A 15,806-nucleotide genomic window follows, 5' to 3' on the forward strand; every position below is an offset into this window, starting at 1 on the left:
TGCGAACGCCTTCAAATGCTACCCAGACAAACCGTGGCACACCTAAGTCTTTCTAGTCGCTTCTGACAATACAACCTGCGCATTTTGTCGCATAATGTCGGCTTCTGTCGCAAGAGGGCTAGGAAACTCTTGAGCCTCCACAATATCATATTCATATAAGTATGAATAGATGCTGTATATTCGCAGAGCCGCAGTAAAAACGCAAAAGGTAGAGTCATTGTATAATATTCTATTTTTTTTTAGTTTTGATTAGTGCCTACGTCAAAAATAAGGGAAATTTCGTGTTCTGTGTATTCCCGTACTTAGATATTTCAAAATAAAATGTAAGTAGATGTAAAATTTTGAAATTAAATTTAAAAAAATAGCCGAGTGCGTGTCGTGTCACGCACAGTGTAGGGTTCCGTAGTTGTCCGTCGTTAACCCAATGTATTTCAGAAGAAAGACATTTATAAGTAACGAAATAAACACTATTGCAGAGCATGTACAACAATATTTTTAAATAACTTGAAAAATATTAAGATCGAGAGGAGACTCTTAACGCCAGAGTAAATTAAATAAAAAATATACAATGTCATGATATACATAATTAAGCATTTTTCTATGTATAATATGTATGTACTTAAAAAAACAAAAAGTATTTATGTATGTTTATATCCGTTGTCTAGTACCCATAGTACAAACTTTGCTTAGTTTGGGACTAAAAGCGCAGTGTAAAATGTCCATGGATATTTATTTATTTTATACTTTTTACTGTGGCAGAACTTTAAAGCCAGTGGAGCTAGCTGAAATAAGAAGCTCATTAAAACATGTTTATATTGACTTAAAACAAAACATAAAGTTGTAGAAAGTGTCGCAAGAGACGGGAGGAGGCGTTTGTTTCAAACGACAGCTGAAGAGTTTTAAATTCTTTAACTCAAGTTAGAAGTTAACGAAATATTCAGACACAGAGTAAGCAAAGTATCGTAAAGGTAGCAGGGAAGCGCTGGACGCAGGCCGCTACCAATCGATCAACATGGAAAGCATTGGGGGAGGCCTATGTTCAGCAGTGGACGTCCTATGGCTGAAATGATGATGATGATGATGATGAGTAAGCAAAGTAACTTACGCCCGTATTAACAATGATTGCTTAAAGTAACAAATCGAACGCACAGCATTGAATAGAGCTGCGTGATTGGTTCGTGTGTCGCCCTGTGCGTCCACGCGCACCGTGAGACCTCATGGTAATGTTTGTGAATACGGGCGCTAGTCTTGCTACGTAAGCTTTGCGACCTTTGGGTCAATCATGGTCACTAACATTAATTATTATTAAAATTAAGGTACATACATGGTAGCAATTCCGTCAGTATTATTAAAAATGTATAGTCTGATATATTGTTGACTGTTTTAAGCTCATATAAAATGTATGAACTGTATTATGTATGTGACTTAAAGTTGGTTTACCTAATAAATAAATAAATAAATAAATAACAGCACATCAATACAAATAATTAGTAAAAAATATCTCAAAAAACTAATTAGACTTGTCTCATATTTGGGATATGATCATAAGTATTTCAATTTCAACTTAGTAAAGGAGCCTGTTAATGTTTATTAAAGGATAAACTTTAACATTTAAAATATAAGTTAAAATCCTTTGGTCATCATAGAGCTAGTGCATGTCAATCTTATCTTATCACTTGTCCCACAGACGCCCAACCCGTTAAAAATTAACAGTCCCATAAAAACTTTGTAACTGTGCAAATTAAACTTGGGGGAGTACTTCTTTGGTATTATGTTGAATATTTGTTTTGGATCGTGTCTTGAAAACATTATACCATATTTATATCGACTAGGGAGCAGAGACTCAGTAAGTTACAATTTAAAAGCACGAGGGACTTAGCAAAAACAAATCGTAAAAATATTTTTATTCCCTTTATTATCGACTGCTTTATTGTATAACTAGATTTCCGCCCGCGGCTTTGCCCGCGTGGAAATTTGTCTGTGTCAGAAAAACTTTATCGCGCACGTCCCTGTTTCAAAAACCGGGATAAAAACTATTTTATGTCCTTTCTCGGGACTCAAACTATTTTTATACCAAATTTCATCAAAATCGGTTCAGTGGTTTAGGCGTGAAAGTGAGACAGACAGACAGAGTTACTTTCGCATTATAATATTAGTATAGATAATTTTTTATTCTTAGCTTTTAGTAGTTCACTAGAACCTAACTAATACTTGTTAAATATGTAAATAAAATAACACTTAAAAGAAGCTGAAAGAAATAAAATATTCAATGGAATTTATATGCTAAGTTGACTTCTCTCTAAAGGTTGCCTTTTGGCTTTGAAAAATATTTTATTAGGTATAAATATTTAAACGAGCGACTCTATTACATCTTTTTTAAGAAAGTGCGAATTTTTCAGTATATTTTACCTACAAGTTGTACTGTTGAACATAGGATTCCCCTAATACACGTCAATAGCATTTTTTCCCCAATTACTACCTACAAAATTGTCTCCTTGAGGTCATCTCATTGCAAAACGCGGGATTTTTCCTAATTCTATTCATTATTATTGTAGACAACTCTCAAAACTAACATCTGACTCCGCAAGGAATAATCCTAACTCCAAACTCACTATTCTCTATCACAAACGTTTTTCCTATGACATATCACCCCCTCAAAACCCATAATATTATCACTAAAAGTGTGATGCATGGTCAACTAATGTCCTACTTCACCCTGTATAGATAGAAAGGGATGGAGAACCTCCCGGTTCTGCCATAAGCAATTTTAGGGCCGCAAATGTGCCATTTAGCACCCAGGCTATTTGTAGCCTTCATAAAAATGGTAAGGGCGACCGTGATTCATAGAGCTGGGTTCCCTGTTTATGTTATTAGGGGAGGGTCTGGATTAGCTGAAAGTTACTGCTGATAATCACAGAAGGGTAATGAAATTACTTTACCGCAATCTTACACGAAAGAAGACGTCAGTCATTACACTATTTCAAAAAATGTATTTATCTTTAAGAAGACGGCTAAGGGGGCTACCCTTATAACAAAAAGTATGGAAATTTCATTGTAAACCAGTGTTCGCCTCGGGTTCAACACAAGGGGGCATGTGTCTAAATATGAGAAAAATTCATAGCTCTATAATAGGTATACATAGGAAAAAGCAGCGTGGAACGTGCACCCACAAGGTGGACCGACGACATCATAAAGGTAGCAGGAAAGCGTTGGACGCAGGCCGCTACGAACCGGGCACCATGGAAAGCAATGGGGAGGCCTATGTTCAGCAGTGGACATCCTATGGCTGAGATGATGAGGTATACTTAATAGCCATAATGAATTGACTATTTGAGATATAAATCAAACTCTCATCTTCTCTTTACTCAGTTGTATAACTACTGCAACTAAATAGAAACGAGATTTGCTAAAAGATAAGACTTACTACTGACCGCCACAGCCTTAAAGTGTCACCTAAAGAAATAAATAACAAACTCACTGTGCCCGAAATTTTTCCAACTCACCACACTCCAATCCACTCCCCTTATCCCAGCTTAAAAAGCCCGAAAATTTATATTTCTAGCAAAAAATCCACTCGAGAACCTTCCCACGGATCCCTAAAAGGGTCAGTCGCTCGTTAACGTTTCGGCGGGACGATAACTTGTTGTGGCTCCTTTATAGGCCATCCCAAAACTGGGCCATAATTACTTTTTATTGCACCTCTGCCTACTGGATCCAATCTCGTTTTGGAAAGATTCATATTTGATTTCCACGTGAATAATGAGCACGTCTTTGTAGTTTATTAAGAGTAGGCGCACACCGTTGATTTTTAGTTGGCCGATAGTTGTGCCCGATTTGAAATTGTATGAAGAATCGGCCAAATCGAATCGGCGTAATGTGCGCACTCCCATACATGCCCAATGCCCATACTGATCAACTGCCCGACTAAACTATCGGCCGACGAAAAATCAACGGTGTGCGCCTACTCTAAAGCTTTGTATGGGGACACTGGCGAAAGACACAAGCACGAAAAGCCATTTGCGCGCACGGACACTAGCACGAAAAGTACTAGTACTGTACTGTAAAAGTAGTAGCACTGTACCAGAATCTAAGGCTCAGAAAGAGCTTCAAATGTTGGAGAATGTATTGATTCTTTGGCACATCATTCATCATCATGATCATTTCAGCCACAGGACGTCCACAGCTGAACATAGGTCTCCCCCAATGACTTCCACATCGCCCGGTTGGTAGCGGCCTGCATCCAGCGCCTTCCTGCTACCTTTATCAGACCTTTGGCACATACTATTGTTGATTTGCTTTGATAAACTCAAATCACATACCAAAATAGATTTAAATAATGACGTGATAAGTTTTAATAAAATAATAATAACAAAGGCTGACAATGGTGATTGAGTTTCTTACACTACCTACTTCTGCTCAGCATTGGTCCAGTAGTAGAGTTAAAAGTTATAATGGAATGTGTAAAAGAGCTCTTAAAAGCCTAATTGCAAAAAACTAATGAATCTTAGATACTACCAGTGGCTGCCATTCTGGCATTTGATAAAAAATAAAATCATAAACCATTCAGGGGGATTAGTGTGAGTTTGTGTCATACGTTTTTGATATCGACTGCGTAAAAAAATTATGACGGCAGATACTTTGAAGAACTAAAATTTTCATAGTCTTTTTCGACGCACTCGATATCGAATACGTTTGATATAAACTCACAATAAGCCCCCTGTTCCTGAACCAGTGACTTTGACAAGACAGGTTTCTGTTTACGGTATCAGTTACGAACTCGCTAATGCTTGAGTGCACCGGTTTTAAGTGGGTAGGCTTGACAGCTGACAGCTGCGTGACAGCGTGACGCTATTTGCTGTCACTCACGACAAGGGTCGCATAACTATCGCTTCCTTCGAGGCGAAGTACATTTTTAAGGATTTTATCGACTGAAAAGGTGTGACCTTTTTTGGCTTTTGTTTTGGACTTAGAGAATTTAGTGATTGTTTAACATTTTCCACAAATAGTGTTTGATTTTGCAATCGGAAGTCTGATAAAAAAATGACCATTAAAAAACTTTGCCTTCATAAACTTCTATGTTGAATTTATGCAAATGCTCCTCAAAAATTCAACGCATACCCTTTATTTTTATCTTTACTCCAATCAAGTTAAATATTTAACGGGCTGGTGACATTCATCCCCTCATAAAGAAAGATCCACAGGAGATAGGTAAGGAATTATGTCGGGGCGTGACCCCATTTGCGCGGCTTAAAAGACATACTGGCGAAATTAATCCGTAGAATTCGTTGATGGATACTTTTATAAACGCTTACGTTTGTAAGTATACTTTTAGGTCATTTCTTAGGTTGTAAGGTCCTTAAGAAAAATGACCTTAACATCTCCAAATACCTTCTCTAAATGAACACTTTCAAGAGTATTGAACCACATGGGAAAAGAAGGAATACGCTCGATTTCACAAACATTACTATCAGGTCTCACAGTGCGCGTGGACGCACAGGGTGACACACGAACCAATCACAGAGCTCTATTCAACGCTGTGCATTCGATTTGCTGCTTCACTTAAGCAAGTATCGTTTGTGAATGCGGACGTCAGACTGGGTTGCACCATTTTACTTTACTATAACAAACGCCACAAGTCTGTCAAGCTCCATGCAAAAACAGCGGTTAAAGATACGTTACTTTTAAGTAAAGGTGATGCAACTCATCTTTAGTAATTGAACATTTTGCGTTTGTATTTTTAAAATATACAAAGGCTAAGAACTCATGGCGCGATTTTCACCCGCGCAGCTTCTGTAGAATGCAGATACTTATTTAAAATCTAATGCACAACTCACGACGCGGTTTTCGCCCGCAGCGGGCGTGGTTGTAATCGGGTCCCGCTCGGCGGGCGACTTTTTTGTACCAGTGACTTAGCACGCGGCGCGGTTTAAAATCGCGCCGTGAGTTCTTAGAATGACCGCGTAAATAACCGCTCTCGTGAGTTTTGAAATAAAACCGCAATTCCACAACCGCCGCGGGCGCGGGTGAAAATCGCGCCATGAGTTCTTAGCCTTACTTAGATTAATTGTTTCATATGGCAGAATAAATGCTTCAGTAGCCAAGTTCAGGGGGCATGCTAACTGATCAAACTTTGGTACAATTAGATAAACGATAATTGGATATAATATGTCAAACTTGATTTAGCATGTTCTTTAAATCCTCAATTTTGATTTAAAACCCACTTTATTGGAATAAACTCTTAAACTTTGTCTAGTTCAGTTTGATTTATTCAGAGAACAGTTTAGTTGGTTTGGCAAATTATTCAAGCTTACGTTTGTATTTCGATAGTTTACACAAATTTAATTAAATCTGCCATTTGTCAGTTAGTTAAGCATTTAAATAATTTTGAGTTGAAGAGGTCAGGCTCTGTCCACTAATTTTTCGCATTGCAAGGTCTCATACAACCGTGCGATGTGGAAGTCATTGGGGAGGCCTATGTTCAGCAGTGGACGTCCTGTGGCTTATATGATGATGATTTCTACTAGTATCTTAATCAGTAAGTCTAGATATTAGCACGTCACTACCTTGTTTAATATACCCATTCTTATAAGATACACCATACAAGAATGCATGGTAAATTCAGTGAACTGCTCCTGAATCGAATGTAGCTACTACTACTATTTCTATTTATTTATATTAACCGGAAGACAGTGGTGACTGAGTTTGTTGCGGCGCAGAAGCGCTGAGAAGAATCTCAGCACTTGCCAAATGTTGGTCTCGAAGCGCTGGTAGGGTAAAAAGATTATGAGACATGTAGAGGCTCCTTAAGAGCAAAATGACGATTTATAAGAACTACTAGCTTTCCGCCCGCGGCTTCGCCCGCGTGGAATTTTGTCTGTCACAGAAAAACTTTATCGCGCGCGTCCCTGTTTCAAAAACCGGGATAAAAACTATCCTATGTTCTTTCCCGGGACTCAAACTATCTCTATGCCAAATTTCATCAAAATCGGTTGCGAGGTTTAAGCGGGAAAGCGTAACAGACAGACAGACAGACAGAGTTACTTTCGCATTTATAATATTAGTTGGGAATTATTAGTCTAAACAAATAAAGAAATTTTGACTTTGACTTTGATGATGAAGGTCTCATAAAAAATCGTCAAGCATTAGTAATTGCACGAAGGAGAAAAAAGGAAATACATCTAACAATTCTGACATATTTTCAAGTCCTATTAAAATAAAATTTTAGACAACCTTCTTTTTGACTAGGGAGTATATTAAATTCTTTTCAAGTATCAAAATTGTTTGATAACATATTTTTACATAATGTCAAAGTTCAAAACATCTTAAGCTGACAAATTCAGTCCAGAAAGAAGCTCTAATTAGAACTTTCCGAGGATTTGGGATTTTTTCAAGATGAGTTATTATTACCGTAATTTACGGATTACTGTCTGACACACTGTCTTTACAAATGATCAGCAACGTGCTGAGAATTAATAATGTTACATGAAATAAGTTGTTGTAAAGGAATATGATTGCTAAAATATTATAAATATTCTGTTATTACAGATTATTAATGTATTATTGACATTACTACTTGACATGTTTTACATGCCAATATCTTGGCTAGAACATGATGTTACATTGATAAAATTGTAAGACCAACTCATATTCCTCTGTAATTATGTTTTCACACGTTTATGTAAATATCTTTATCTTTAAAATCATAATTTCAGCCACATGGTGTGTCCACTGCTGAACATAGGTTTCCCCAATGATTTTCATATTGTCCGATTGGTAGCGGCCTGCATTCCTGTTACATTTAATTTTATGATTATTTGCCAAAATAAATCATGATAATCCCCAGATAAATTTAGTCTTCATTACGGAAGGATGACCCTCTATTACCATATTACCATAGTATCTATTGCAAAAGACTGGATTTGGCCGACAATCGTTCGTTTCAGCCAAATGACGTCCACTGCTGGACAAAGGCCTCCTCCAAGGTTTTCCACAATGCACGGTCCTGCGCTGCCCGCATCCAGGCTCTTCCCGCGACCTTTACGAGCCGACAATATCCTCAATGAACAAACGTGACGGAGGGGAGACTAAAGTAAATATTCTAAAATTATTTTTATTTAGAAATAGTGCCAAATTATAACCTCATTGTGTCCTAAATGTAGAAAAAAAAAGAAGTAAAAAATGCTTACAGTACATTCTTCTTCACATATTTTCATTTACACAGTACAAAATATTTACACTGAAATAACAATATTCCCAAATTTTCCACCAACTCTTCGCTCGTGGTGGTTGTATGTCTCAACAAACGGAAAAATTACTTTATACGGAATGAAAATATTGAGAAATGTTGTTCATTACAGTCATTGAATGCGATGACGAGTTTTTAGAATAAATCACTCCCATTTCACTCGGAGGAGACATTATGTATGAAATATTACTGAGTTTGTCCGTGATTTACGCTTCGTGATTCCGAAGTACGTTGGATTGGAATTTGTTAGGAAAATTGAATACATTTGGATCCGTATTTATGAGGGAATAAACTTGCGGTTTCTTGACTTAGAAGTCTAGAATCTGAAGCCGAGGTCAAATCTAAATATATAAAAGGAGAAACTGACTGACTGACTGATTGACATATCAACGCACAGCCTAAACGGCTAAACGTAGGCACTTGAAATTTGGAAGGGACGTAGCTTAGGTACCGTAAAGGTGCACTAAGAAAGGAATTCCCGAAATTTCCACGGGAACAGGAATTAGCGGGAAAATCCTTTTGTATGAAAAATCTAAACCGCTTAAGGCCGGGTAGCAGAGAAAATGGCGAAAATGAGGTTTTCATTTTTCATTTTTGAGGTACTAAACAGTAAAATTAAAGGCTAAGATTTTTATTGGGCATAGTTGAGGATATTTTCTAGGGCTATTAACGGATGGAAACACGATTTGATGAAGTTGACTCGATAGAATAAATTCCCAAAGTTACCTCTATTCGTTTTCTATTTATGGTTTTATTTTTAAAATAAGCGATTTGAGATTCTAAATCTTTTACCTAACTAAAGTTCAGAAATAACTTGAGGGCTTTTAACGGATGAAATTTTTATATTGCGTCTTATTTAGTTACTATGTTAAAAAATGTGGAAAAAATCGTCCATGACGGCTTGGACAATCTCAATCAGTCGCGCGGTGGCGCTTACGGAGGACGGACGCGTGTCAGTTTTTTGGCCGTGACAGTTCGCGATTTGTCAATATTTTTGACAATGATGACTTTGATGAGTCACAGTATAATAATATCAGTGTTACTGGAGAAAGCTTAAATTTTTGATAATTAAAAATTATGAATTTTGTCTACCTATTGAAATTTAAATCGTTCGCATCCTTTTAAACGAAGACTCTACTCATGATACATAGTACATTCCTCAAATATGAGACAAAACCAATGAGTTAAAATAACATTTTAATAGTACCTACATACAATCGTCTTACACACTTTAGAAGAGCACACTGACACAAATAAGTAATAAAAAATACTGTCTAAGGTCTGTAGCTAAAGGTCTAAGCTGTAAGATAGAAGAATCTTCTAGCCAAAAAGATGGCAGATGCAGCAGATGTCAACGGATTTAAAACTGGAGTTCATATGACTCCTTGTAGACTTGAGTCTCTAGAGCGTCCCTTCCTCCACCATGCGTAAGAATTTTCACAAAAATACTGTCTAAGGTCTGTAGCTAAAGGTCTAAGCTGCAAGATAGAAGAATCTTCTAGCCAAAAAGATGGCAGATGCAGCAGATGTCAACGGATTTAAAACTGGAGTTCATATGACTCCTTGTAGACTTGAGTGTCTAGAGCGTCCGTTCCTCCACCATGCGTAAGAATTTTCACAAAAATACTGTCTAAGGTCTGTAGCTAAAGGTCTAAGCTGCAAGATAGAAGAATCTTCTAGCCAAAAAGATGGCAGATGCAGCAGATGTCAACGGATTTAAAACTGGAGTTCATGTGACTCCTTGTAGACTTGAGTGTCTAGAGCGTCCGTTCCTCCACCATGCGTAAGAATTTTCACAAAAATACTGTCTAAGGTCTGTAGCTAAACGTCTACGCTGCAAGATGGAAGAATCTTCTAACCAAAAAGATGGCAGATGCAGCAGATGTCAACGGATTTAAAACTGGAGTTCATGTGACTCCTTCTAGACTTGAGTTTCTAGAGCGTCCCTTCCTCCACCATGCGTAAAAGTTTTCCAAAAATACTGTCTGAGGTCTGTAATAAAAGTCTAAACTACAAGACAGAAGAATCTTTTAGCCAAAAACATGGCGGATGCAGCATATATCAACGGATTTAAGACTGGACTGGCACCACCTTGCAATGTCATCCTCTCATTGTTATCTGTAATGTAAATTATTTTTAAAATGTATTTAAAAAATAAAATGTTCGTTTTATTATTTCAATAATCTGACCTCTCAACTCAACTACACTACACAAACACCTTTGTTCGCAACTGTACTGACAAAACCTCGATATTATACCGTTCATTTAAGATGGCAAGCTTTTTGCTGCGGTAATGCACTCCAGGTAACCGTGTGTGATGCTTATTGCTCATAGTGATTTTCGATACAGAGCCCCGTACATACGTTATACATAAATTATGGAAAGAAAACACCCAGACCAATACAAACAAATATGTATGCAATTTTAGTATGATATTTTTATTTATTAATAAACAAAAAGACTGAACAAAATTGATGCGTGTACTGATTAATGTAATTAACCACATGCAAAGCTTTGTGAATTGCAACAACTATAATTTATTATCCAAGCTCTAAATAATCGCTACTACGAGTAACTGATCATAAAATGTTTTTCCTATCGCTCAAGCTCCCGAGGATCTACCGATAGGTCGGGTGACGTAATCCTGAAATTCTTTTAGCCAGCGCGGAACTTCCGGAAGGTCGGGTGACGCCACGCCTCTTTGAACCGTGTTTACTTTGGCAGTTATATTCTATATTTATTCGATTCTAAAATATATTCCCAAACATTTTGAAAGTTGTTTTAATTTGTATCACTTGGATATGATTTGTATTAAAAAGTGCTGTGAGTGTGACGCTTGAACGGAAGGAAGTCAACCTAACCTAACCAACTGCGTATTTCTATACTGTGTAGCCGCGAGAGCTCTTTGGCGCGCTGTCTTCGGCGAAGTATTGCGCGCGCAGATTTTGACAGCGCGAAATACCTACTTTAGCAGAAATACCAAGCCTTAAGTTAGACGCTTGAAATTTGGCATTACCTTAGTAAACTTAAAGCTTAGTTACAACAGGATATTGCAAAATTCCCACGGGAACGGGAGTTAGCGGGAAAAAAACATTTGTATGAAAAAATCTAAACCGCGTAAGATAGATGAAGGGGGTAAAACGGGATCCACGCGTACGAAGTCGCGGGCGGCCGCTAGTTCGACTATAAGAACCTTGAACTTGCAACTTAAACCCCCAATATAAGTCAATTATAACATAATTGATGGTCTTTAGCTAGGACAAAGACCCGTCAACCCGCCTGGCCAATGTAGGGAGTGAAGGCCAAATACTCAATTTGTCTCTAGGTAAGGCTAACCGCCTCTGTGGTCTAGTGACCGCCTCTGTGTTCTAGTGGTTAGACCACCTGCTTCAGACGCAGAGGTCCCGGGTTCGATTCCCAGTGGGGGCAGAATTTTCTGTTCGGTTTGGTTGGTGGTAGGACTTATTCTAAGTCCGCCTGGCTAGCTACCACCATCTTACCTAAGTCTGTCGCCATAACAGCGATGTTAACAGCGTTGTTGTGTTCCGGCAGTTAGAGGTAAGATAGCCAGTTCCTCCGTGGTTGAGGATTCCGGGTGAAGCTCGCTTCCACTTTCGGCCTGTTCGCACTTACCATCAGGTGAGATACAGGCCAAGAGCTTCCTCGTTGTGGATAATATAAAAAAAAGGTGACTTAGAGAGGGTGGCGCTTCTGTAGTGGAGACTGAATGACCTGATGATGATGATGCCGAAAATAACGAAAGGTTTTCGTTATTTCTTATTAATATTCTTTCGTCTTTATTTCCAGATACGAGACCTACAAGGCCACCCTGAAGAAGATCCCCGCCACGCGCCTCTCGCGCTTGACCGAGGCGCTGGCCAACTACGACCCCGTGCTCAACGAGTACTTCTTCGACCGGCACCCCGGGGTCTTCGCGCAGGTCCTCAACTATTACAGGTTAGTACCTACCTGATATGTAAACCAGCAGTAGTCAGTCTACTGTCTCCAGGCATGGATCATTGTGCTTAGGGTCTAAGCGTAGGTCTTATACTATCAACTACGACCCCGTGCTCAACGAATACTTCTTCAACCGGCACCCCGGGGTCTTCGCGCAGGTCCTCAACTATTACAGGTACTGGTATTCTACTCTTACTTCTGCACTAAATTACTCGTATTACATGTCAGTAGGCTTGATGTGTAGACCAGCAGGAATCTGCATCTACTAGCTTACTGTCTTTAGGTCTGAGTCCTATTTTATTTGATTAGGATTATGATTAGGGTCTTCGATCAACATCGACCAGCACCCCGGGATCTTCGCGCAGGTCTTAACTATTACAGGTACTGCTGCACTTACTTCATTTCTTTCTCCTGGTATATTTCTTGGTGCTATTTTGTCGAATGGGCACTTTAACGACTTATTTTTATAATTTACATTATCATATTCTCTGATTGTGTACTCTTTTGGCAAAATCTCGATAGAATTCGGTGTTGATGTTTTTTGATCTTAATGGTGCATCTCTAAAATTTTCAGCCTTGCTTCTAAACTTTTTTTTTATGCAAGACAAGGCAGGTATTTGACCGTAATCGCTCCTGGTGTTAAGTGAGATGTAGTCTAGGATGGTACATATCTGCCCTGTAATCATAAGTGCCTACTCACTCTCGCCTTGAAAAGGCCCGGATTCTAGTGTTCAGGAAATACAGCTACCAAACATAAATTATTCTGAACTACATAAATTCAACCTCTCGATATTTAATCAAACTTCAAGAGAAAGTTTTATATGCCTTATTTTGGAATTTACCAAAGAGGCACTTCAGGTACTACAACGAAAATCACTAGACCTTCATCAACTTAATCTTGTTTCCCCTTCGACTTCCCTCATCAATTATTATCGTCTATCAGCCGCTAATCGCCGGCCAAAAGAAAGCCAAAGCCTAATCGCTTTATCAGACATCTGTGCCAGACGTGGCCCAACGAACTGCCAGACAGCCGTATCGGGAATCTGACTTGATGAAATTGTAATTTGTAGCAGTGATGGAACGCTGGATTAGGGAATAAACCAGTTGGATAATTCGAAAGGGTAAAGCATAAAATCCACTGAAAAAAGATTGCGACAAAATAATTTATTTTCTACAAAGAAATTAGTAATTTCAATTGATCAAAAAAATCTTTAGCTGGTTTTGAATATTTTTAATGAAACAACACTCAATCATAGGCTTACCTGAGTTAGAATCGATTTCCTTAGAATAAATGATTTTTAGTTTGAGGCATCCATAACGAACCATTTTCATGTGAAACGTGTAATCAACCGTGGCGATTTTCTAAAAAACTTCAGTAAACAAAATGAAACGTAAATGAAACTTCAAAGAACACTGAGTCAGGGGACCAGAAGTGATTCTGATCACGGTTTTCTCAGTCAATTGGGCTGATGTTTTCAGAAATTGCTTGTGTTAACTTTGCGGGTTTGCGTCAGCAGCCGCATGGGAATACAAAATTATCTGTAACTCACAAAAGGAAATGCTTCCATTTATTAAAAATTTACAGTGAACGACGGAGAACAAAAGTGATAGGCATAAAAAGATTCTTAACATTGTTATCTACTTCCATCGTTTTTATTGAGGTAGAGTAAGGTGATTGCTATAGTAATAAGCCTATACATAGTTATTGGTATATTGTATTGTTAATAAGTAAGAGACAAAAATATTTACTAGTGGCGCCCTCTTTGTCAATGTCTTTGTCAATGTTTTTTATAAAAGAAATGCATATAATACGAGTATAGTTATGTATTGTTAGGATTATATTATCTTTGGAAGTGTATAAAATATTAAAAAGTTAACTGTTTCCGGTAGAACGTTCTTCCCTCTTCTGGCTAATGTACGAACAAGATGTGTCTGTGTAAGATCCCGAATAATAAATGCTTATCTCGCTAACTATCGGTCTTTTCATTAAAGAAACACAAGTTCTGATAGGTTATGGGCCCAGACGCCCGTTAGTTAGAGTTAGGGAAAGTATTAATTGTAGATTATTCGGGAAAAAGCGGATTTGTGAAATATAAAAATGGCGATGTCAAGTAGTAACACGCCGCTACCGCAATTGAGTGCAGGGGCATACGACAACTGGGTTTTCAGGATAAAATGCATACTCGCAGAAAAAGGTCTAACAGAAGTTTTGGATATAAAGAAAATAGTAGACTGTGATGAGAAGATGAAACTCATGGATGCAAAAGCGAGAAGTATCATCGTCCAAAGCGTGACAGACCAACACTTAAACCTGATAAAAGAAAGCACAAGCGCGAAAGAAATGTTAGAAGTTTTGAAAAACACATTCCAACGAAACACGGTCATATCAAAAATATGCCTAAGAAGAAAGTTATTGACTTTGAAACATACAGGAAAATTAGAAGAATATTTCGCCAATTTCGACAATCTTATAAGAGAATTAGAAGTGTCAGGAGAGAAAATTGCAGAAAATGAAAAAATCAGCTACCTCTTAACTGGATTGGGAGAGGAATTCAACGCAATAATAACAGCAATGGAAACGGTAAACCAAGAGCTAAGGCTTGACTTCGTAAAGTCTAGATTGCTTGACAATGAGATAAAGAGGGAATATAGTAGCACAGAACCACAATCTTCATTTGTCATCAAATGCTATACATGCCATAAAAAAGGGCATAAATCCTTCGAGTGCAAAAGCCGAGGACGAGGCAGAGGCCGCAGATATAGAGGTACTACAAGAACACAGTATAATGAAACAGCACAACCTGCAGAGAGTAGCAAATTCATGTTCAGTGCCACAAATGAAGCACTGGCATGTGATGGCAAAAATGGAAAAATAGTATTTGTTGTGGACTCGGGTGCGACTCAACACTTTATAAAAGCAAGTTATGAAAAATACCTCAAGGATGTAGTAGACTTAAAAAGCATTATAAGTATAAAAATAGCAAATGGAGAAACATTGGAAGCAACTAAAAAGGGATACCTAGATGTTTACTATCAAGAAGAACCATTGAGATTGGAAGTAGTTATCGTGCCAGGACTAAGTAACAACCTACTGTCAGTCGGTAAACTCATTGAAAATAGAAAGGAAGTAATATTCAGAAACAAGAAGGTACTGATCATAGCAAACAACAGAAAAGTTTATGAAGGCAACAAGACAGGTCTACTGTATACATTTATATTGCAATTACCAGAGAACAATTGTGCTAACCTAGTACAAGAGAAAGATGACAATTTATGGCACAAGAGAATGGGACATATGTGCAGGAAAAATCTAGCAATATTGAGCTTACCATATAGCAAAGAAACATGTGAAACTTGTATGAAAAATAAAGCCACAAGATTACCTTTCAGAACCCTAGATAGATCAAGATCAAGCAAAGTGGGTGACTTGATACACACTGATATATCTGGACCAGCCAGAGTGCCCACAAAAGAAGGCTACAGATATTTTCAAGTAATTGTTGACGACTACTCTCATTTTACTCAAACTTACTTACTGAGAAACAAATTTGAAGCAACTCAAAAACTGATAGAATTCATAAAGGAAATGGAAACTCAAGAAGAG

At 37.9% G+C, this 15,806-nt stretch overlaps 1 protein-coding gene across 1 annotated transcript in view; it reads left to right on the forward strand.

Annotated features, from left to right (window-relative positions):
- The window catches only part of LOC135078732 (potassium voltage-gated channel protein Shaw-like), a 325,437-nt gene that overhangs the window by 20,535 nt on the left and 289,096 nt on the right, over positions 1-15,806 (forward strand). The window contains exon 2 of the mRNA XM_063973289.1: positions 12,053-12,202. Within this exon, the coding sequence (XP_063829359.1) occupies positions 12,053-12,202 (150 nt within the window). The remainder of the gene's footprint in view (positions 1-12,052; positions 12,203-15,806) is intronic.

The sequence above is a fragment of the Ostrinia nubilalis genome, chromosome 15, assembly GCF_963855985.1.
Source record: "Ostrinia nubilalis chromosome 15, ilOstNubi1.1, whole genome shotgun sequence".
NCBI lineage: Eukaryota > Metazoa > Arthropoda > Insecta > Lepidoptera > Crambidae > Ostrinia > Ostrinia nubilalis.